The sequence below is a fragment of the Podarcis pityusensis genome, assembly GCF_964106645.2.
Source record: "Podarcis pityusensis genome assembly, chromosome: 5".
Classification (NCBI taxonomy): Eukaryota; Metazoa; Chordata; class Lepidosauria; order Squamata; family Lacertidae; genus Podarcis; species Podarcis pityusensis.
This window is the reverse complement of record NC_138032.1, coordinates 39167871-39193068: the sequence shown is the minus strand read 5'-3', so window position 1 is coordinate 39193068 and position 25198 is coordinate 39167871. Positions and strand designations below refer to the sequence as shown.

General features: G+C 39.3%; 1 protein-coding gene across 3 annotated transcripts in view; it reads right to left on the bottom strand.

Moving 5' to 3' along the window:
* ARMC8 (armadillo repeat containing 8) overlaps positions 1 to 25198 on the bottom strand; it is a 52940-nt gene that overhangs the window by 16035 nt on the left and 11707 nt on the right. For 2 of the 3 annotated variants that reach the window (XM_081006677.1, XM_081006675.1), the window contains 8 exons: positions 14513 to 14655; positions 14321 to 14418; positions 11722 to 11814; positions 8525 to 8584; positions 4430 to 4510; positions 1916 to 1991; positions 1717 to 1807; positions 583 to 643 (listed from right to left, as the gene is read on the bottom strand). In XM_081006677.1, the coding sequence (XP_080862803.1) occupies positions 583 to 643; positions 1717 to 1807; positions 1916 to 1991; positions 4430 to 4510; positions 8525 to 8584; positions 11722 to 11814; positions 14321 to 14418; positions 14513 to 14655 (703 nt within the window). The remainder of the gene's footprint in view (positions 1 to 582; positions 644 to 1716; positions 1808 to 1915; positions 1992 to 4429; positions 4511 to 8524; positions 8585 to 11721; positions 11815 to 14320; positions 14419 to 14512; positions 14656 to 25198) is intronic. The other variant, XM_081006676.1, reaches the window with a different exon arrangement.

Genomic DNA, 25198 nt, shown 5'->3' with positions numbered 1-25198 from the left:
GGGTATTCGTTCATGTTCTGGCACCATCCAGAATAGCTGCTGGAAGAGGGCTATAACCTACTCTCCATACAACATCAAATGCTTTTCAAATTGCCCTTTGTATCATTCAATCTACCCTAAATTCCTCAGTATGATCCCAAGGCTGCTCCATTCCCAGGATGGAGAGCATCTCACATAGGCAACAACTGTGCAGCAGAACCATCATCCAAGGCGGTGTACTCAGCATAGTGAACTAACTAACTTCTAAATCAACTTGACTTTAGTCAAAACCTGAAAAGCTGATAAAGGTATGTTGTATTGATGATACATATGCAACTTTAAAAACAAAAACTAAAAAACCCTTCCGCTCCAAAAAACTCTTCACACAGAACACATTGCTGCAGTCCATACGGTTAACAAGGACAGGCCAACAGAGGTCAAGAGAAAAGAGGGTGTATATTTCATAACCATACTACCAAAAACTAGCAGCTGCTAATCACCACCAAGAAGGAACAGCTTTATTAGTGCTTCCTAAATTCCTAGGCGAGACCCTGGTGCAAAACACAATTTGTCTAAGTACAGCTATATGCTTAATCAACTTACCTTTAACACAATGCAGGTATCATCAGTGCGAATTGCTCCAGCTCTGCACATGTAAGTAAGGCTACAATGAAACATCAAAATGCTGATTAACTGACACATGTAGTATATACAGAGATTTTTTTAAAAAAATCATTAGAAGGCTTACATTAGAAGGCTTATAACAGGTCAGAGAACTTGTTCATCTAGCCCATACAGTCTATTCTGACTACCAATGAGCTACCAGAGCTTTAGGCAGAGACAGCCCACTCCCATTACCCCCTTTAACTGTAGATGCCAGTTACTGAAGCTGGAACTTTCTTCATGTAAATCTTCTACTCTACCACTGAGCAAGAGCCCCTGTTGGTAGTGTCATAGTAGTGTGAGTGATCAAGTGGACACAACTACATAGTTTAACTATGCACTCTGTGAAGAAGTACTTTGTTTTGTTGGTCCTGACTCTTTGCAACATTCAGCTTCACTAGATGTCCCCGAGTTCTAATGTTATGAGAGGGAGAAAAATTGCACCTGTGCGTGGATCCAGGAGCATTTCAGAGAAAGCTACCATCAGCATCCTACCTAGCAATCTAAAGTTCACTTCCTGGGCCTCATAACTACATTTGCCCATGTCATTGTGCAAACATGCACCAAGATCGCCAACTCCTTACCATGCTATCTAGACAACAAGCAACATCTGCAACCTTCACATTAGGTGGCCAATCTGCATGCCCAGGTATTTAATGCTGCTGTTGTGTGAGCAGAACATAATTCTGCTTGCAAAAGTAAGTCTTTCCCTTCCTCTCCTTCCCACCTTCAGCACTCCTTCACACCCTTATCTATTCCAGAGGCTTGGAGGATCCTCTTGAGCAGTCCCACGGTGAGAGTGGAATACAACCCTTTGATTTTGCTAATTTGCTGTATGGGTTGACATAGTTGTGTATTCATAATTTCTTGTGACAAGTAAATATGTGTAGCATTTAAAGCAGGCTTCCTCAACCTTGGCCCTCCAGATGTTTTGGCCTACAACTCCCATGATCCCTAGCTAGCAGGACCAGTGGTCAGGGATGATGGGAATTGTAGTCTCAAAACATCTGGAGGGCTGAGGTTGAGGAAGCCGGATTTGAAGTGTTACTCCTTCTTGAGCCTAAAGAATATTACCATTTGGCTGATGTGAGCTGCATTTCAATAGGCTTGTCTCTTTGTAACATCTTCACAAAAATCTGTGGTAATAGTTCTCCTTCAACCAACACTGAAAATGAGAAAATGGAAGTGTCAGGAATTAACTAAATTGTAATTACTTAGCAAAATTGCAATTACTTTGTGAATCTGTATATTGACAGCAAAGTGCTCAGCTTACCATTTACGAGAGTCAACGATACCTGTGGGTTTTCAAAGGCTAGAACTGCAAAGCATTTCAGGGCTTGCATTCGAACCTGTATAAAAACACACATTTATAAATTTATGTTTTATGTAAGGTCAGTCAAAGCTACTATCACTTAAATATTTGTCAGAAGTCCACTGAAAATGTGGTGCAAATACGGAGGAAGTCCTTTAAAAAAGCTAGGAGGGTTAAGTGATTAGAGCCACAGTTCTCAAACTGGGAGGGAGCTCTGCCAAAACAGAATCTGAATGATCACTAGAGCAGAAATCATCTTCTCCTTCACTCTGAAACTTTTATGCACTCCAGTTTGTGCAGAATAAGTGCTCACCCACGTCTTCCTGCTTCCTTCCCAATCAGTATAATGAGCGAGTCTCCTTTTTGCTGAACAAGAGTTAACACTGCCAGTCCCACGTTCTTCATTCTCCTCCCTTCCATTTGACATGCTGCAAGGGCCTGTCAATCAGCTTCTTCTTTGACTCTCTACCCTCCCTTGCATCATAATTGCATTTGATACTTGGGCAGTTACTTTCCCACATAATGTAAACAGGCTCAGTGCAGCCTAATTTGAGAAACAACCTTTGGCTACTTATAATGAGTCAAAATAAAATGCCCACAAAGTTTCTCACTGCCAATTAATATAAGGCTAAGCACACAGGGGATTTTCACTTTCCAGAGCTATCAGGAAACCCCCTTTTTAAGGAAGTGTAACTTTACGAGCCAACGTCTAAATGCATTGAACAGAACATATTTCTGATTAAAACTACAGGATGTTCCATTCCGAAAGAATGCAACGGAAGCCTTAATATTTGGAACTTGCAGAGTATTTGTATCCAGTGAATATTTATTATACGATTTGTAGCACAGGTCCTCACATCCTTTTACTCAATTTACAGATAAAATCAGAGTTGCCAATGAACTTCGTATAAAGCCGATTTGGCTGGTTCAAAAAGATCATAGGAAGCTACTTTCTACTAAGTCCTTTATACTTGTCCATCTAGCCTAGTATTGGCAATTCTGACTGGGAGTGGCTCTTCAGGGTCTCAGGCCAGTCTTTTACTACACTTGCCACCAAAACAACCAAACTCTTCCAAGAGGCCTCTTCATCATAGCACGTCCCCAATAATATCTGACATGGACCAGATTCCATGCTAGGAGAATGATCCGGAACTATTCTAGATGACATGGAATGTTTTCAAACATCATGAATGGTTATCTAAGTAATTAATCTAATTTTTGCAGGTTAATTTTAAAACTGACCAGGGGAAGCAAATAAAGACCTTCCTAAAGAATGATGTGCTGGGAGATGCCAGATACAGAGTTCTCCCTGTGCAGTCTCCCAAGCAGCATGCAGCGGGGATTTACTTTCAATCCCCTTCCTCCATTTCCCTAAATATTAAACATATACAGTGGTACCTCGGGTTACATACGCTTCAGGTTACAGACTCCGCTAACCCAGAAATAGTACCTCGGGTTAAGAACTTTGCTTCAGGATGAGAACAGAAATAATGCTCCGGTGGCGCAGCAGCAGCAGGAGGCCCCATTAGCTAAACTGGTGCTTCTTGTTAAGAACAGTTTCAGGTTAAGAATGGACCTCCGGAACGAATTAAGTACTTAACCCGAGGTACCACTGTACTTGAATTCAATAAAGTACAACTTTATTTTCTATGTTTCGGAAAGTTAACTTTGAAGAGGTCTAGTTTTCTTTTATTACTTCATGTTATGTACTAAGTAGTCGTCTTGGGCCAAAGTTAATGTTATTCAATGAAGGTAGAAATCACTCAACTCAGTATATACTTTGCTTTGAAGAATTTAATTGTTTGAATCTTTTCTTAATACTGCCATTGGCCATTTCTGCCATATAATTAATTTGTAATTTGAAGTTTCAGGCACTAATTACCAGTGCCTGTTAAAACTATCCTCTCCCAGGGCACCTGATGGAATAAGATGAGCTGGTTTGCCATGGTTTCTTTGTTGGGGATGTTCTGAGTAGTTCATCTTATTTTTGCTTTCTTTTTGGAGGTTGGCATCCTTTTCAATGTTACAAGGTTAATTGCTTATAGCCATTTTAAACATTTCTACATTTTAAATTTGTTGCAAGTTGTTGGTATTAGGAGAATAACAAAACAATTAAGTAATGATTAAGCATGCTACTTCATGACAGGAATAATGTTGCCAGGAAGATGCCATCAGAGATATTTCTTCAGCTTCACTTTCCTCTACCCATTTCCATTATGTTCCCTTCTACTCTCCCACTTTCTTCTTTTTTTATGCCTCTCAAGTATACAACAGAAGAGTCCTTTATAGGAAAATATGCTTTGTGATGTTTCCCCATATCTGTACACACACTGCTAAAAGTGAAACGCTTGCAGTCTCTTCTGTACCAAAACAGCAGCTTCTGTTGCACTTACTTCTTCACTCCAGCAATGATGCTGCATCAAGATTCAAACTAATGGCTTACTTTATAGAATAGAGGTTATATTAATGCCTTACTTTATAAGATGTAGAAGTTAACAGGTGAGCAATATTCTGCACTGCTCCATGGTTAAACAGGACTGTCTGATGGTCTGGACCCTATTAAAAAAGAAAAAAGCCATTGCTCCTTAAATGTAAAGGGAGAAGAAATAATTAATTTACTGTACATAATGCATACTAAATTGAAAGGTTACTCATTTTCCAAGTTTATTATTGTTCATTCCAAGCTAAGAATAGACTGGATTTTTACAGCATCTTCCAAAATTGCTACCAAAAGAGAGTCAAGCTAAATTTTTAAGAAAGAATCCAGCAACTCCAGTAAGGGCTAAGATGCAGAGTTTTCTGTTGTGCTGCTTTTCCATATAAAGTAGCAGCCGATTTGAGGGGGGCAGTGGGCCAGAACTGCAAGGAAATGTTTAACCCTCCACCAATATCCCAGGAAAATGCCCCCCACCACAGCTGCAATTTGCTATGGAAAAGTAGCTACGTGGCAGCTGGGTGGTGGTGGCTTCCATTAGAAAAGCTGGGGTAACTGCTAATTTAAAAAGAAAAAACCTGAGACACATACCCAAAACTGCACGTTTAATGCAATGTGCAGTTTAGCTGTAACGAATTTCGTTCATCAAAATTGTGCTCTTTCTCATATTAGACTCAGAAAACATTTATTTTCTTTTTAATCAGGCACTATAAATTATTCAATTTTTGTATTTTCAAAAGACAAGCAGCAAAATATGAAAGCAAGTGTCTGATAAAAATCCAAGCTTGTCCAAAGTTGTCTCAAACAAAGTGCTGCCATTCTCACAAGACAGCCCTGCCAAATTCTTCCAGTTTTCCCTTCCATTGTATGACACCCCCCCCCCATTATCTATCCCATGCTACAGAGTGGCTTCGGGGGAGCACAAGGGGTGGAGGGGAAGGGAGCCTGAAAAGACAACCTGTGCAAGTGGCCTTTCATTCTCTGGATCCAACCCATACACCAAATGTCACACGGTACAATGCACTGAATTACCACCTCCTATGATGCTGAGGTACCTTGAACCCTAAGGTCTGATGCTGCAACAGAATTAGAGCCTCAGCTTTCCCTTTATTGCAGGAATCAACTCTAGCTATAGTGGCTAGAAAGAAATTTTGATGGCATGGCATATCCTACAGCAGACACCAGGATCTAGTGGTTTACTCTGAGTACATGAGATTTTGGGTGAGCAGAATAGCTTCTAGAACCCTGCAGGCCATTTTCTTACTTGCATTTTAATATCCTGATTTAGTAATGCAAGAATGTACAGACAGACTAGGAGTTGTAAACTGAAGAAGAGATCCAAAGTGCTTTGTAAGATGTGCATCTCTAACGGACAACTGATCATTCCAACTTCAATGACAACTAATTTTCATAACTCTACTTTCTGATAATGCTCCCCCTCCCCCAAATGTAATGGTAACAATATAGAACAGGTGATGATACTCCCATTTTTTTGTGTCTAAAGTGGAAGCTCCCAGCCTTTAAAGCTGTGCAGTTCTTGGGGATGACAGCTGGGCATCAGAGCCTAAAGAAATATTTCTCAAATACCAAACTGTGGTTGAACATGACCAACAGTAGGCAACTCTGCCGAAACCATATTACTACTAAGCACTTTGCCCAGCAAAGTTTATCAGATCCTGGATGGGCTTGAACTGTTCAGGGAAAGGGGGGGGGGATGTCTGGCAGTGGGTGCAATTTTTGGAGGAAATAGATGCAGAATACATGTCCATGTGTAGCCTCAGCAAGCTTCATGAAGTTAGTAAAGACAACTGTCAACTGGAGACAGAAAATACTGCAAAAGAAGGCTAAATCCACAAGATGGAAAAAGGAACACAGATTGCAAGAACTTTGTGGGAATGTGAGAAAAGAAAGCCTTTGAGCTGACAGAGACGCAGCAAGGAACAAGGACGGACAGGCATATATATATACTGGGAATATTAAAGCATTTGTATCCCACCTTTCCACTGAAAAATGCTTAAGAAGGTTCATAATTTGCAATTTCCCCCCAAATGTCAGATTGTTTAATAAACCTATTCCCCTCCCCCCCCAAATGAAAGGCACAGGCAATAATTCTTCTCACATGTGTCTTACATCTAATATCACAGAATGGGAAGCCTGTAACAGAGTTTAAACCCTGCAGGAAATATCCTGCCAGCTCGCCTACCAACTGACTTTTAAAAGCAGAATCCTTAAATAGGAAGACATGAAGAAGAGTCAAAAGAAATCCCAATATATATGAGTATAATTAAAGCATAGTGTTGTTCATTTGTTGTTTTTATTCTCTTCCCTATGATATTTTACTTATCTGTGGCAATTTATATGTGCCTGCTTTGTTCATTTACAACTTTATTTTCAACCCACCCTTTTAATAATGGGTTCATGTATTTCCTGTCTCTCCCTCCCCTCAACAAGTCGGTGTTTTAGATATTGTAAAGATTATGAAAAAGTTCAAAAATATAAATTTATACAAAACAGTCAGATTTTAAAAGGCAGAAAATTGCATTTGAAAAACATGGGCAACTAGATGGCCTCAAACATACTAGTCATCTTTTCACCCAATTCGTTTTGTTGCAATAAATATCAGAAACCAAAAGATACGCAACTCCAATATGGTGGTGGTGGCTGCTTAAAAAGAAAAAAAATGTTGTTTGGCTAGTTTATCTTTCCTGTCTCTATTCCTTCAACCTCATCCTAGAGCAGGCTTCCTCAACCTCGGCCCTCTAGATGTTTTTTGGCCTACAACTCCCATGATCCCTAGCTAGCAGAACCAGTGGTCTGGGATGATGGGAATTGTAGTCTCAAAACATCTGGAGGGCCGAGGTTGAGGAAGCCTGTCCTAGAGTATCTTTTTTAATAGGTAGGTTGTAAGCCTATGGCTGGACTTTCAAAAAGAAGCTTCTCCCTAACTATGTTTTTCCTTGATGATCACTCGTAATCGAGTAAGCATATTTTACACAATACAACTGAACATAAATTATAAAAGATATGCCTAGTCCAAAATTTTATGATACAGATAAACAATTAGATTTCAGAAAGACAAGGTAAAATACCTATTCACCCCATCTGAAATCGAGGCACTAATTATGTTACTTCAAACCAGGGGTCAGCAAACTTTTTCAGCAGGGGGCTGGTCCACTGTCCCTCATACCTTGTGGGGGGCCAGACTATATACTGGGGGGAAAGAACGAATTCCTATGCCCCACAAATAACCCAGAGATGCATTTTAAATAAAAGCACACATTCTACTCATGTAAAAACACGCTGATTCCCGGACCGCCCACGGGCCAGATTTAGAAGGTGATTGGGTCAGATCCTGCCCCCGGGCCTTAGTTTGCCTACCAATGCTTGGTTGTAGTCAAATTAGACTAGTGCAGAGTTTCCACCAGTTTCCATCACAGTTTATTTTTGCCACCCACAACGATTGCCTCTCTCACAACAAAAGGATTTAAACTTTAGAATAAGTTGAGGACGTTTGATTCCTCGATTCTGCTTTGTGTTCAGAGTCTAATGGATTCTCATAATGGGATAGGGGAAGAGCTCCTTCCCTGGCCAGTTGACTACTGAACCCTCCCACCCCAATTCTGCTCTAATGTGCAATTAGGTTCAACTGACTAAGTCACCCAAAGTCATTTTCCGTAGAAACCTACAGAGTGATGTAAAGTTCTGCTCTATTTACAGTACATTGTGTGGGGAGTTGATAGCTGGAAAGTCTTGGCTTGAGGTTGACAATTTGGACTTTATGGCTATTTGTACTCTTCTGGTGATATGAACATCAACATCCATACTACAAAAACCAGCCCTACTTCATTTACCACTCAACAGTGTTGTTTCTGCCACAATCCTCTCATAAGGCTGGTGGCTCCAAATGAGAGCAGCAAAACTTTTCTCTTACTATTAAAAAAACATGACTCGATTAGCCAATAAAATATATACACAAGATCTGGCTCAAGTAAAAATCTGACGTTATGCAACAAGTAACCAAGTTAACAACTGTGAAAAATCTGGACTTTTAAGACAGACTTCAGCTACTACCACTGACAATTTGTTTAGATAAAATGCAATTAATATACCATTTTGAAGGAGGAAAAAAAACTTACATTGGCACATAGAAGTGGCTGAGGCGAGGATTTAAAGCCGCAGCTATGCCAGTGTCGGAGCTGAAGAACAGATATTAAAAGATATAAAATTAAAGTCAAGTATCATTTTCTCCTTTTTAACCTGCAACTTATCTGAGTACTGTGGGCCTAACTCCCTTCCCCTACCACCCCGCCTCCCCACATGTTGTCTCAAATATTGATTTATAAACTGAATTTTGATCTTTATCAGATGGATCTATGTCCAGTATTTTATACAGTGGACCAATCTAGGCCCCTGTGTGCATTCAGGAACTACTACTGAATATACAAGACAGAAAAACATTTCTATAGAAAAAGATTACATAAATTTCAAAAATCAGATATACACAGTGATTGAAAACTAGTGTAAAGGCTATGAAACGGAGTAGGAAATTTAAAAAACACCTACTTTTAGCATAAAGTGTCTCGAATCGGGGATTAACAAAAGGTAGATTGGAATAAACTGGTAGATCTGTGGGTGAGGTACAGTGAGATAGAATTTGTCCTCCTTATTCTACTGTTTGTATTAAAATTTGTTGTTATGTCACTTTGAGACTTTTGTTTGCATACAATGACAAACAAATAATAATACATTTCTCAAGAAATAAAAAAAGAAGACTTTTAAATAACAAAATTTTCTACAATGACTGGGTTAGCACTAATGAATTACTATATTTCAGCCTCAATGTTCTTCACTAGTAAAATACAAGTATAAATTGGTTGCCTTTGGTCAGTTTTTTGTGCAAACTCTATTGCTCAGTTTTAAAATCCTTTGTTAGTATCCCCAATCTGTAATTACTCAGGTGTAATTTGCATGTGTAGTCTCCTGAAGGTTCAATAAGATAATTGGCATTGCTCTACAATTTTGCAATTGCTTTCAAATGATTTCATGGTTTTAGTAAAAACATAAAAGACTCTATACAGCATTAAGCTGTATAGCTGTAACTAGTTTACCCACTTCAGTCCCCAATTTGCAACATAGGGAAAATATTGACCTACCTTCCTACAATATTTCTATTGTAAGGATTACAATGTAAATGACATTTGGAGACTCTAAATGCTAAATAAATGTTATGCATTATTACAGCACACCACCAGCTGCTTGAGACAGTCTGTCCAAATATACTGCCTTGAACTATTTCTGAAACTCTGGAGAGCACAGTTGCAGAAAAAAAATGGGGGGGGGGGACCTTGATAAGCAGCAAGATACTAAAAACAGATAAGCTGACTTTCCCCATTATTCTAATAGTATTTCTGGAAACTTTAAAATGGTATATTGTAACTCTTGCAATTTTCTGTATGACCTCATCAATTCACTACTTTTTTGTTTGTTTGTGCTAAAATAATCTATATGCCAAAACTTAAGATTTAGGGTGCTAAAAATTGTATTTTGATCATTCTTATTCACACAGCATTCAAAACGTCACAAGAAATTATCTCATTTGCCAATGTTTTGGGTAAACATTTTAGGAAGCATTTTCTGTTCAATTAGTTCAGAACATCAACAAACACATTGTTTATAAAAGTTATATTTGTGAAGCCAGATATTTCAGGAAGTAACCTCTATGCAACTGCCAGACAATATATGGAAAACTTGACCCTGGAAATTTAGGAGTAGCAACTCAAGACTCATTTCTAATATGATACACATTCCTTGAAAAAAATATTTAATTTGTGTTCCAGTCAGACATCAGCTGCTACAGTTTATTTGCACTCTGTAACCTTTGCATCTGTTTGAGCTATAATTGCACAAGACCCTGAACAGCAGGACATTTTGTATCTGTCATACAAAACGGGCTGATACAGGCATGCAGAAATAGCAAGGGATAGTAATGTTCTACTTCCATGATACCACTTCAGACTGCAGCAGTGAAATCATGCATTTGAATGCCCCCTCCTTGCCTAGTTTTGTCACAACTGTGGATTTAGGATTGCCTCTTCCAAAATTAATCTGGTTCTGAATGCATATGAAGAGGAACAGTGACATAATTTGAGATTTCTGGATTGTCAAATCATCTGCTCCACCTTAGACAACGCAATAATTTATCTTCAGTATCAAGCATGGGCTTTTCAAAGCTTGGTGAGCTCAACCGAGTTGCCCTAATCACAACCTGCACTAGTTCCAGACACATGTGGGGCGTAGGAAATGGCAGGGTGAATGATAAGAAGAAGAGTTTGGATTTGATATCCCGCTTTATCACTACCCGAAGGAGTCTCAAAGCAGCTAACATTCTCTTTTTCCCTTCCTCCCCCACAACAAATACTCTGTGAGGTGAGTGAGGCTGAAAGACTTCAGAGAAGTGTGACTAGCCCAAGGTCACCCAGCAGCTGCATGTGGAGGAGCAGGGAAGCAAACCCGGTTCACCAGATTACGAGTTAACCACTACACCACACTGGACACCTTTATAGGACAGACATGGGAAAGAAAAGGACTCAAAGATAACAGCCCAAGTTTTAAACCAGGGTGGAGCAACAATATAGCTATGCATGGTTATGCCACTTTACTCAGAAACCTTGGGACAATGGCTGCATCTGTCACACATTTGTAAGTGTCAAATACTGGAGACACAGATGAAATGACACCTACAGAAGAGCAGACAGAGTAGGAATAACTCTCCAGAAAAGTATTTATATTGTTAAGATTTTGGACTGTGAAAATGAGGTTTGAAGCATGTACCACATAATTTCTGCAGATAATAACTGCCAATTTTCAGGCAGTCAATTTCTTAAAAAATAGACAGACAGACGCAGAGAGAAGTTTGTAAACAGAAATAAAGCTATGGTTGGTTAAATCTGGAATATATACAAGTTCTGAAATATTGTCCAAAAATTTAACTGTTCTACAGAGCAAAAAATTAAGGAGTGGTTCATTCACGTTGTGCTGATTTGAGAGCTTTAGTGAGAAACCTTTATATAATACAGTCACCCTGAGAAAGGCTTGTGCCTTGCTAATTTTTTAATGAAATGTGTATCTTAACTTGTATTTTCTCCTTTTATTTTGCTTTAAGAGCAACCCTGCTTAGCCCTGCAAGCAAATCAAAGAAAATATTCTACTACGTCAGGCCCACTGTTTCACTCACACACAAAGTTATCTTAACAAAACAGTATTTTTAAAGCCCACCAAAAGGGAATACTTGGTTTTACAGACCCCAGTAGAATGTTTCATGCTCCTTTCTTACTTTGCAGCAATGTGAGAAGATCTGACATATGTATTCTTGAGTATATCGAGACCTACTGAGCAGTGCCATGAGGTGGGGAATAACTGTAGCATCCTAAAAGAGTCAGGAGAGAAAGCTGAACATTACAACTAAAATTTTCAACACCAGCAAGCAGTTATTGTGTATACACTACATGCACTGGGTTATTCCCTTTTTCTATTGAGATTCACAAGGAAACAAACAGCTTGAGCCTTATAATGGGATTTTTAATATATTCATAACTGACCATCTCTAACCAGTGATTTTCAAAATCTATACAGCTGTGACATTGTTCAGAAGAAATCTAGCGATAGCAGAGAATACAGTAACAGTCTCAGAATACTGACATTTCAGCTCTGCTTATAACAGACTTATAGCCTTCAGCATGGCTAAGAAATGTCTGGAAACAGAATCTGTGAAGGTAGGGTGCCCACCAACATTTTGGGCCCATTGGCACCACCAGCTCTGGTTCCTTCTCTCTCCCAGTCACTTTCCCTCCTCAGACCAACAGAAAAAGGAAGCACACACACCGCTTTCCCCAAAGTCTCATTCAGTAGAATTAAAACGGATCATTTTGAATTTGCATGATTTTACACGGGATCCCTCCCAAAACACCACAAAATTAAAGCTTACAATGAAATTCACCGATCCAGTGCTTGCTAGCATCACAACACTGATCCAGATTTAGTTTTACAAATGAATATATAACGAAACCACCAACTTATAAAAGAAAACATCTGCGGACACTGAGGTGACCTATGCTTCATTGCTATTTTTCAGGGAATCCTCTGCAAAAATCATGTGAATCCATAATACCATCTTAAATATTTATCAGGAGGACTAACTCCCTGTTAAAGAAATTTGAGTTAAGTTTGAGTTTATTTATTTTATTTATTAAGTTTGTATACTGCCCTTCATCAAAAGATTGCATAAAAATACAATACAAGAACACAAAATACACAACAAAACAAACCAATAAGCCCCCTCCCTCAAATGTATTTTAAACATATTTTAAATGACACAGAATGTTATCCAGTCAAGGGTCTGGTTAAAAAGAAACATTTTTGCCTGGCAGCTAAAGATAAGTAATGAAGGCGCTAGGTGAGCCTCCCTGGGGAGAGCGTTCTGCAAATGGGAAGCCACTGCAGAAAAGGCCTATTCTCAAGTTGCCACTCTCCAGATCTCTCATGGAGGAGGCAGAAGGGCCTCAGATGATGATCACGGGGTCTGAGCTGTTCATATGGAGGAAAGATGGTCCTTGAGGTATTGTAGTCCTGAGCCGTTAAGGATTCCTAGGTCAAAACCAGCACTTTAGTTTGGGCCTGGAAACTAATTGGCAGCTAGTGCAGACGAGTCAGGTTCAGTGTTATATGGTCATACTGTCTTGCCCCAGTGAGCAACTTCCACCTAAATTTGTATAAAAGTAAAATCAGTGGCAGATACCCAATATCGCATGAGCAGACTTCTACTCACACAAAAGGATTTCCCTTGCTCTCTTCATCTCTGCAGCTCTCCATGCCCCTTCCAAATCTCCTCCAGAGGATTCCCCAGAGAAATGCTCTGCTCCTCCATCACATACCTCTGGCTGGCAAGCTCTCCAGCATCCAATCCCAGAAACAGGCCCAGATCTTAGAATAATGAATATTTATTCACTTCTGGATGCTCACTTAGCACCATAACGAGGAGGAGATCTGCTAACAGGAGCAACTCAGAAAAAAACAGACACACAGGAGGCTCCAGGGAAAAGTGATCTGGGACAACCTAGCTCTTCCTTTCAGAAATGGAGTTTCTCAGATTTCTAATAAGACTCTACAAGCTGCACGTTGTCTCGTTTAGTAGTTTTCCTTTGAAAATGAACATAAGAACCTTTAATCCTATAAATCAAGAGTTTATTTTCTCAGATATCAGTATTACACTGGGTTAATGTTAACCAATTTTCCCACTGCAATTGAAACAGGTTTCTTACTAGTTCACATAAAGAAATAATTTGTGAATACATAATCTAGTAATAAATATCTCCCAAAACTTAACACTGAATAAAATTGCCAACAGTTTGAGTTAAAATCATTCAAACTCATTTTACAACACAGATAACATTGCTGTGCAATGTTTGTTTGCTTTTCTTCTTGGTGTTTATAATATAGTTTTCACAAACCTCTCATATGGGCGAATAAGAAAAGGTCCCATAAATTTCTGCTGCAACAGATGGCAGTAGTGACAGGCACTTACTGCAATACAGTTCACTTTTTGAATTGCCTTATATATTAGGATAGCGGATATAGGTCCTTAAGGGTTGTTGTTGTTTGTTTAGTCGTGTCCGACTCTTCATGACCCCATGGACCAGAGCACGCCAGGCACTCCTACTCCACAGAGCGGCAGAACTTTAGAAATTCTTTTCTAGCTTCCAGTTCCCGTGAAGCCAGTTCTCCAACACACATATGCCATCGTGTGTAATCCTTTCACAATCACCATCGTTCAAAATTCTTTCAGCAACACACACTCTCATACACAAGTGTGTTCTAAATGAGCTACAGTGTGTGACCAGCTATTGCAGAAAACATACCTGTTGCATATAACTTACCGTGTACAATAGTTCTTCAGGAGTTACAGGGCTGGTAAAAATGGTGCGAAGACATCTGAGGCAAGCTTCAATAAATTTAAGATCTGGCGACAGTAACCCTGTGAATACAAGTTGAGAAACTTTTTCCAGTTCTCAAATGCTGTGCAAAGAGGATGCTGTGCAAGAGGATAACAATAATGAAAATGAAGGTACCTTGTAGTAAGGCTGGTATGATATGGCAGTCCAGAAGAGATTTAACATTGTTTTCTGTACCCATTGCAAGGCTTCCTAGCACCACTGCACATTCAGTTTTCAGCTCAGTGCTGGACGTTTCTTGCTGAAGCAAGTATAGCAACCTATATATGGAAACACAAAAGAAAAGTCTGACTTAGCAAAGCATAATTCAAACAAATAACTATTTTATGTTAAAAGTAAGCAGGTACTATGGAAAGGGGAAACACTGCTCTACTCTGTGTTAGCCCAAGTCGTGAGTTAAGTGATATACACAGAAAGGACACAATCCTACGCTGGAGACTGTCCAGTCTACATAAGATGGACTAATGGGGATAAGGAGACAATATCAGATACCAACACTAAGGAACAGGTGTGTAAGAACCAAAAGAAAATGGAAGACTGGTAAAAGCAGGGTAATATCTAAGGAATCAGAGTAGCTCTCATTTGTAATTATATTGTTCTAAAAGAAAGAATTAAGCAAAATAAGTTTGAAATCTTAGAACAAATCTAGAGCACATTGTCAAAAAACAAAATCTAGTATTGAGAACCTTTTACCTTCCTAGCCTCCTCCCTGCTATCACAACTAAACGGGACCTCCAGATGCCCATTTATAAAAAGGGATATGCTGTAACACAACCCTAAAGAAAGAGTTGGAATATTCCCCCCCCCCACACACACACACTTCTGCTGAGGCATATGCAACTTGTTAGACAACAACAAATCTTAGCCCTGCCCAACATGACAACATGCAACGCTGGTGGAGCTGTCACATAACCTAGAGCAGGGGTAGGCAACCTAAGGCCCGTGGGCCAGAGGCGGCCCAATCGCCTTCTCAATCCGGCCCACGGATGGTCCAGGAATTACCGTGTTTTTACATAAGTAGAATGTGTCCTTTTATTTAAAATGCATCTCTGGGTTATTTGTGGGACCTGCCTGATGTTTTTACATTAGAATGTGTTTTTATTTAAAATGCATCTCTGGGTTATTTGTGGGGCATAGGAATTCGTTCATTTCTCCCCCCAAAAATACAGTCCGGCCCACCACATGGTCTGAGGGACGGTGGACCGGCCCACGGCTGAAAAAGGTTGCTAACCCCTGACCTAGAGTTACAGTCGATGCTGCTGTTCTGCTCACAAAGCAGACTTTCACTCATGGAACAGAACTTCCCCCTCCTCTCCCCTAAAGCTCCCTACGTACCCTTGAAATTGGCCATGCCCACCTGCCAATCAGGTAATCAGGTGACATTTAAACTGGGCCATACCACTGGCCTGATACTGATCTGGCCTTTGGAGCCAGAAAAGTTCCACACCCTGATCTATGAGATTCTTTCACAGACATACAGAAAGTACTCCTTTATTCTAGACATCAAATTCCATTAAGACTTACACTGATACAAATGATCTGTTCACTACAGCTGGAATTCACTTTAACTGTAAGCAATTGATCCTACTGCTTTATTTCATTCTATCATATGAATTCTGTCTTTATTTGGGAAGATGGTGCAGTTATTTCATAAAATGTTCTTTCAACTGAAGGACTTTTAAATCTAAATGTATTTTCAGATGACTACTTTATCAGTCACCATGAATAAGGATCAGCTTTACGTCCCTCATCTTTCTGAGATGTATTTCAGAGTTTTGCAATGCAATCTTATCCATGTTCACTCGCAAATCCTACTGAATTTAATGGGTATGACCCCGTGGTAAGTGGGGTTAGGATTAAAGCCTTACTTTATTAGGAAAGTATCCCATTTCAGAAGATCACACCAGAATGCCCTCTTCCAGAAACAGGCATTCACCAGAATGCCCTCTTCCAGAAACAGCTCTGAATGCTGCCTGAGGTGCCTAATTCAATAGCTATAGTGCCATGTGCACAATCCTTGTATACAGTCAAACTGACCAAATCAACCAAATTAGCATAAAAATATGAAACACTGAATTAATATTCATGCCATTTTTAACTCACAAGAACTCAAAGTATCACTGTCAAAGTGGATGGCTTAGGTTTGCTTGTCTAAAAGCATGTACAGCTAAATGTGTAGTTTGGCTGTCAGTATCCTGCCACTTCAGACTAAAAGAAAGATTGGGGATGGAAGGTGAAAAGCAAAAGCTGTTGCAGGTAGAATGCCACTACAAGATACCTAACACCATGCCATTTATCCAAGCTTCTTAGTCCTGTGCCACCTCACTACTCCTGAAAGTCACCTGTATGACTTTTCCCCTTTAACGAGGAAGGAAGCCAGAACTGAGAGAAGCTTCAAAACCTTTAAGACTTAATCAGCCCCCTTTTTGCCCAAAGAACTAGATAGGGATGCAGAACTTTGTTTGGCCTATATTCTTAAGAGAACTAGCCTAATTTGCACTTCCCAGACTAATACATGGACCTGAACACAGTACTTTGGGTTTTGCACTTGTCAAAATTTCGTGATACAATTCACTGCTCAAGATTTACACTAAAATGTGCATTTAGGATTAAATAAGTTTAGAAATACATACATCAAGATAATTCATATTTGCATTTGGATTTATTTTGTGATAATAAAATACATATTTAAATATAAATTTTCACAGAAGCTAATAAAAATGCAGATTAACGCAGAAACAGAAAGGAACAGAAACTGACAAAGACCAGAGAGACTGATCCATTCATTGAACTAGAACATACAGTCATGGCTCTCTGCCACCTTCATCTATAAGAAATGCTTGTAATACATCATTTATCCTCCTAAAGCCACAGTTTCATCACCCAGAGAATGGTACACTGAGGAATATAAAACATCCCAACAGAAAGTGATGATGAGGTCATAACAAAATCTGACCCATCTGATTAAACACTCAGAGGTTCAAGGGTTTAGAAGCAGTATTCACCAACTCAGATCCACAAGGCACTACACACAGTCTGGCTAGATAAACTGCTCAAACTACTCTTAATGTGTGCTAAGAATGTGTGCTACTCTTAATGTGTATGTGTGCTACTCTTAATGTGTATCAAGAAGATAACTATCTACAAACATTTTAAAGGCTGTCATATAGATTACTCTAATTTGTTTCCTGCAGCCGAGAGGAACCAAACCAGTGGGTGCACAATTATAAGAAAAACAATTTAGACTAAATATTATGAGTAACTGATGTCTTAACAGCTTGTACAGTGGAATAAACCATTTCAAAAGGCTGCAGATTTTTCCTTAGCAGCAGAGACTGAAAGTCATGTATCAGGGATATGGTGGTTGTAGATTCCTGATTTGGCAGAAGGTTAGACTAGATGACCATTAAGATTCTCTTAAAACTCTATAATTCAAAGCCCTTTTTTCCTTACTTATAAACATAAGAATAAAAACATAACATCCTTTAATCCCTCAGACTAATAAATTACTTCAAGAAAGGATTTTTTTCCTCCCATTCTTGGCCTAGGTTCTAACTCATCTGATCAGTTTACTACTCAGGCTTTCTCAACCTCGGCCCTCCAGATGTTTTTGGCCTACAACTCCCATGATCCCTAGCTAGCAGGACCAGTGGTCAGGGATGATCGGAACTGCAGCCTTAAAACAGCTGGAGGGCCAAGCTTGAAGAACCCTGGTTTAATTCAAGATATCAGAGGAATATTTCCTTGACCCAAAGTTTCTAAAATCATTTTTCTGCAACAATCTGAATTTGCCATTTCCCAGGAAGATTTTTAAAAGAGAGTAATTATTTAGGCTTTTTGCTTTGTCAAGGTATTTTATTCAATAAAAAAATAAACCACACAGGTAACAGTCAAGAAAGCACAACACAAATAAAACAAGTATGATGAAGTATATAATTCCAACTATCAGTAGTTCTACAAATTTTTGTTCCAACCACTGTCTTAGGGAGAACTGCCCCATGATTTATCCTTCTAAATGGTTAAAATATTATTTCCAAGACAGATTAATATTTGATCCTATGGATCGTTTAACCTATGTAACTACCATACTCTTGCACTCATATCCACAGAAATGTTAACTATTCAAGCATTTGACCAGTAAAAAGAGATTTGGTCAACAGACTTGTCAAATAATAGACAAGGTTTTTTGTTGTTTTATTTTAAAAAATATTAACAAAAGATACTTTATCCATTAAGTTTGATACTTTCATTTTTTACACAAATTATTTTCAAACAACAAATGTATATGTTTCTAGACTCAAGTCCAATCCACTACTTGACCTTCTGTAAAGGTCAGATAGCCACAGCAGATTCTCAGGATGCTGCAATAAGTAAGAGGGAATCAAAAGAGAGAGACTTATGGCCCCAATGACTGCTTGTGATCCTGTTCAGAAATATCAATGGTTCTACAAGGTGGCTAGTAGAAGCAGCCTTGATATATTGTTGTTTTTGATAGTAGTCAACTGACCTAATTTGGACCAGTCAACTGACTGGCAGCCTCAACCTTATATGTATTCAGACATTCTTCCTCAACTTCCTTGTCCTATACTAATTACTGCAAGTACTTAACCACTTCGTATTTATGTTAATTATACAAACCAACCTCTTACTTTACATCCCATGCAGAGACTACAGAAAAGAACATTCCTTAATAGGATCATGAGATTCTGTTAATTAATCCTCTTCAGAAAGAATCTCAGTAGCACATTCCACACATTTGCTTAAGACTGCACACAAAAGGTATGTAAAAAAGGTATCCCTCCCCTTTGCAAACACACACATTTTAACTCTTCCAAGCAATAATGGAAAAGTGATTAACTGGATCTCTTACTGAAACAACGGAAGATAATTAAGTACAGTGGATGCTTGGGTTGCGAATGTGATCCGTGTGGGATGCACGTTCGCAACCTGCAGCGGCGCGTCTGCACACGCATGGGTTGCAATTCAGAGTTTCTGCGCACGCACGGCCGCCGAAACCCGGAAGTAACCTGTTCCGGTACTTCCAGGTTTCGGCAGGTGCATAACCCAAAAAAAACGCAACCTGAAGCGGCTGTAACCTGAGGTATGACTGTACTCTTAATGACATTTTTATATAAAACAATGAAAAGATGTCAAGCAGAAAAAGTCACACTTACCATACTTGACGTTATTCATACTTCACTACTAAAATTTTAATATCACACATACCCCAAAGTGTATACTCAATGCACTTCACAGTGAATCACACTTTCAGGTGAGTGAACTTGTATAATGGATGTGTTTGTCACATTCACTACACTACACTTTAAGTGTAAACCTAAAACATTGAAAATATGCACAGAAAATGCAATTACTCAGATTTCAATACTACAGTGGTCTGGTTCACATATCATGGTAAATCATAGACTGAAACAAACTATGCTTTACTGTGAACCATTTGCTTTCTCATGCGTACAGCTCAAAAAACCTAGATCACATGTAGAGACAAGTCAGTATTATGGTCTGTTCCCTTCTGGCTTGAGTAAAGGAAAGAGTGAGGTAAGTGGGATTTGACCATAGCTAAACCACAGTTTGTTTCACACTATAACTTACCATGATGGCAAACAGTGCCAGTATTATTAGTAGTAGTCCACAAGTAAACCCATCCAGCTATTATGCTGAACTTGTTAAAAACTCCTATGGCATAAAAGATTGAACACAAATGCAGCAGGTCTGTGCTAACTCATATGCTCTGGGTACATGAACATTGCGGCAGCATTTTAATTCTTTGGCTCAGGTAGGTATAACTACACAGCCTTTCCCCAAAACCCACCCTGCACCCCAAGAGTAAGGAACAGTAGTTGAAAAGACGACTCTCCTAGGTGGTAAAGGGAAGAAAATTCAATATTACAGCAATTCCAAGCCATCACTTCTGCAGGTCTATCTCAATGCTTATTCCAGAAACAAGAGTTGAAAAGGTTGCCTGTGATTATCTTTTTTTAAAAAAATAACTTTAGTATCTGCAGCAGGTCCAAACAACTCCAAACACTGAGAATGAACAAGCCTAACAGGATAAGCTTAATGGAAGAAGTGACTCTGTTTATCACTATGATCAGTTTCTCACACCTAGCATATCAAGTAGAGTCTTGCACAAACTACATAATAGCATTATAGGCTTTGGTCATCATAATCAACTACTCTGAAGTCATTAGAATCAATAGCATTATCATTTTTAGGTATCTCCCATAAGATTATTTTCTTTGTGAGGAATCTAAAGGCACTCTGATCCTCAGAGCATTTTCACTAAGAGTGTGTCACTTAAAATAGAATCATCTGCTAGAAGCTAAGCTGGTCTGGTCAACACCAAGATCACCTGGGAATCACATGCACACCATTTGGGTTTCACAATGGAATAAAAGTGGGATATAAATGTAATAAAGTTAAAAAATAAAGAGTATTTGAAGACAGAAGTCCAATGTTACATATGCACTGCAGGATTCCATTCACCTGCTGATTAATTTGAAGTATTAGGCAATCATACATTGTCAATATTGACAAATTGCCCTAGAGCAGGGGTGGCCAACTTCCAAGAAACTGAGATCTACTCACAGAATTAAAAACTGGCAGTGATCTGCCCCTGTTTTTTAGGGGTTCAGGTCAAAGTTGCTGAGCTTTTCTTAGGGAGTGGATAAGCCCCGTTTTCTTGGGGTTCAGGTTAGAAGTGGTGGGAAAGATGGGGGGAAAGCCCTATATTTTTAACCTCTCTTTAAAATGAGGGTCAACTACATGTATTGTAAGCCAGTGTGTACATGTACACAGATGCAAGCACCATTTCCTTATGAATCCTGTTCCCTTACATACCATTCCTTTTTCTCCTACATTACTATACTACAATTAGGCCAGGCTTGGGTGGCGCTGTGGGTTAAACCACAGAGCCTAGGACTTGCCAATCAGAAGGTCGGTGGTTCAAATCCCCGCGACGGGGTGAGCTCCCGTGGCTCGGTCCCTGCTCCTGCCAACCTAGCAGTTTGAAAGCACGTCAAAGTGCAAGTAGATAAATACCGTAGGTACAGCTCCAGTGAGAAGGTAAACGGCGTTTCCGTGTGTTGCTCTGGTTCACCAGAAGTGGCTTTGTCATGCTGGCCACATGACCTGGAAGCTGTACGCCGGCTCCCTCGGCCAATAAAGCGGGATGAGAACTGCAACCCCAGAGTCAGTCACGACTGGACCTAATGGTCAGGGGTCCCTTTACCTTTACCTTTAACCAAGCATGGATGATCATCTCCTATAATTTGCTTCCACTTCTGCTGACAAGTGTCATTTGTGCTTACAAATTACAGAACACAAATTAACACACCTACATAATTTATTTTTGCATGAATTTTTCTGCTAGTAATGAACTTTGAACATTTGCCTGTTTCAGCATAGCTTCTAGATGCAATCCTATGGTATTACAATGGAAAACTGTGTCTCAGGTGTTTAATAAAACTGTAGAGTTGGACAGGATCCCATGGGTCATCTAGTCCAACTCCCTGCAAAATACACAAAGGTGCATTCTGTGTGTATTCTTCACAGAAAAGCAGACACACTTTCTGGCCTAACTTGTCAGGAGATCATGAGATGTTCTTAAAAGGTTGCTGCATAGGCCTCATGAATATTACCACCATAACCATATTTCCTTTCTGGTTAATGTTGTTGTTGTTTAGTCGTTTAGTCGTGTCCGACTCTTCGTGACCCCATGGACCAGAGCACGCCAGGCACTCCTGGTTAATAGAACATGCTATTTAACATCTACATGTAGCCACAGTGGCCTGTCTTCAAGGGTTTTGAAGAGAAGTGTTACCAATATGCAGATGACACCCAACTCTTGCTCTCATTGTTCTATCTGAATCAGAAGAGGCACTGAGGTGCCAGACAGGTGTTTGCAGGCAGTGATGGGTGAGAAATGGCCCAACAAACTGAAACTAGGTGGAAAACCGACCTGTTCTGGATGCAGTTGTATGCCCCTGGAAGCAACATAATCATAGCTTAGGGGTACTCCTGGATCCAATACTGTCCCTTGAGGCTGACCTCAGTGGCTAGGAGTGCCTGATTCTAGCTATGTCTGGTTCAACAGCAACAGAAGAATCTCTAGAAGTTCTAGAGTGGGATTAAAACTACATTTCAATATAGCTCACTGCAGACTAACACTTCCAGATCTCTTAATTATGGGTAAGAGACAGGATGCATACCTGAGGCTCACGTACTACCCTTCCTCAGCATTGCATGATTCTTTTGCCTTCTTAGCGCTAAATCTGCACCGTGCAATATTAAACATAGTTTGATACCAAGATTAGAAGTAGGTATGGTTAAGATTTGACAATGTACAGATGCAATGTTAATCATAGCTAGCAATGAGTGGGAAGGATGAGGAATGCACCAATCCAAGAGGGAAGAGCACACCTGGCAATCACTGAAAAGTCAAGTCATAGCCTACCAAATATTTAGAGACATCATTAATTTGTAAAAAAGCTGAAGTGAAATCGGATCAAACAGATGCCATGATTTCCAAAAACAGCCTCCTTCCAGTCTGCTCCAAGTAAACCTCAATGGTTATGAAAGAAGTTGTGATTATGAAGAAACTGACTGATCAAACCAGCATAACTCAGGGTCTTGGGCACTATCAGCCTCTTTACTTCCATATGTCATTACAGTGGAGCCCCAATTCACTGCTCTAGAAATACTGGACTATACTTATACTGAGCACTTTCAAAACAGATTTTCCAGAAGACTCATGATGTACAGTTTCTTTAATTACTTTTATATTCTGGTAAGCCAATAAATCATTAACAGTGAAAAAATAGAGGGTATTATACATTAATATACATTTGCCAATGGATTCACAGCTGAGTTATGCCAAATAACACTGCCTTTCTATAAACTGGTTTTCAGTGACTAAGAATTCATAAGAAATAGTCACTGACAGTCTGATAAAAGTTATCAGACACACAAAATTCCTTCCAGACAAACAGCCATCAGTACCTTCTGTCCAATTTATCAAAACAGAGGTACACATAAATGAGTGGGTTACTGCATTTGTTTTAGTAAGGCTACAAGAATTCAACATAAAGAATCAAGTTGTGGTGGCTGTGGAAATTGCCCTCCTGTACAGTGATGCTATAGCAGGAAAGAAAAGCATGAAGATTACAACAAAAGTCAACATCCCATAAGCTGTACACATTTCCTTTGCCCAGCACAAGTCAAGAACCTAAGTGGCAGCATTCTTCTTTTATAAGTAAATTGAAACTGCACCATGTGATACAGTATATTAGTTTAAGAGTTTGTCTTGAAAAATTTCCAAACAAACTCTTGTCTGAAGGTAAATTTACAAAACAAACCTTATTGAAGTGAATGATATTAGAGGAACTTTAACATGAGCTGATTTCAGAAGTCATGCCACCTTATGCAGAAATTATGTTTGTTTTTTAATTATAACATCTAATTCATACAGAGAGGGCAGTGTCAGCAAAACCTGACAAAATTCTGAAAGATGGCCTAGTAAATGTGTGTCTTCCATGGAAAAGAGGCACAATTCAGTTAAACTTGCATATCTAAAAATACATGCTAATGTGTCTTCAAACATCTATTTTTTTAATTATCATAAAACTTAAGAGAGATTCATGAAGTGCCTACACCAAGTAGCTGAGGTATGCTGATTATGTTTATAAATGACAGTTACTGAAACTGATGTTTACACTTTTATGGGATACAGTTATACCTCGGGTTGAAGTAGCTTCGGGTTGAGCGTTTTTGGGTTGCGCTCCGCAGTGACCCAGAAGTAACGGAGCACGTTACTTCCAGGTTTCACCGCTCGTGCATGCGCTCGACATGACATCACGCGCATGCGCAGAAGTGACAAATTGCGTTCACTTCAGGATGCGAATGGGGCTCCGGAAGGGATCCCGTTTGTATCCAGAGGTACCACTGTACATAGCAAAATCTAATACCCACAAAATACAGTGGTACCTCGGGTTACATACGCTTCAGGTTACATATGCTTCAGGTTACAGACTCCGCTAACCCAGAAATAGTGCTTCAGGTTAAGTGGTGCTTCAGGTTAAGAACAGTTTCAGGTTAAGAACGGACCTCCGGAACGAATTAAGTACTTAACCCGAGGTACCACTGTAGAAGAAAAAGACACCAACCAGTAAAAATGCTAAACAATGTTCCAAAAAATTATGGGGATAATCAGCATCAGGTAGACAGACTGAAATGCAACTATTTTGATGTTTTACGACTAAAGGGTTTTCCAGAAGAAATCAACCAGTTCCCATTCTTGTTTGTTTTTTTGTTGTTTTAAAATGCAACATGAAGCTAGGAATACTAAACAAACTGCAAAAGGGATGCAATACAAGACTAACAGTCAGCAGGTCTCAGAGTCCTTATGTTTATTCAGGGCTACAAAAAAACGTGGTATGACCTAAAAAAGGCATTAAACTTTGCAGCCCAAACTGAAACATCTTACAGAAATACAAAAATTATATGTTTTGTTATACAGTTCTTATTTTTGGTAAGTGGGATACAGAGAAAACTTAAAGCTGTTTCAAATTGCATTGAATCTTAAGAGGCTTTACTAATCAAGTATGTTTGGGAAAGTGTTTTCTGAGAAATGTGGGTATCACCCATAAAACCCAACTTCTGTAGTATAATTGTATATGCATAATTAGTTTTATACTAGGAACTGGACATACTAATCTCAGCTACAGTGAAGAAAAGACAAATGCAATGACAGACAGTCAAATTAAAGTCCCAGTATCTTAATAGCTT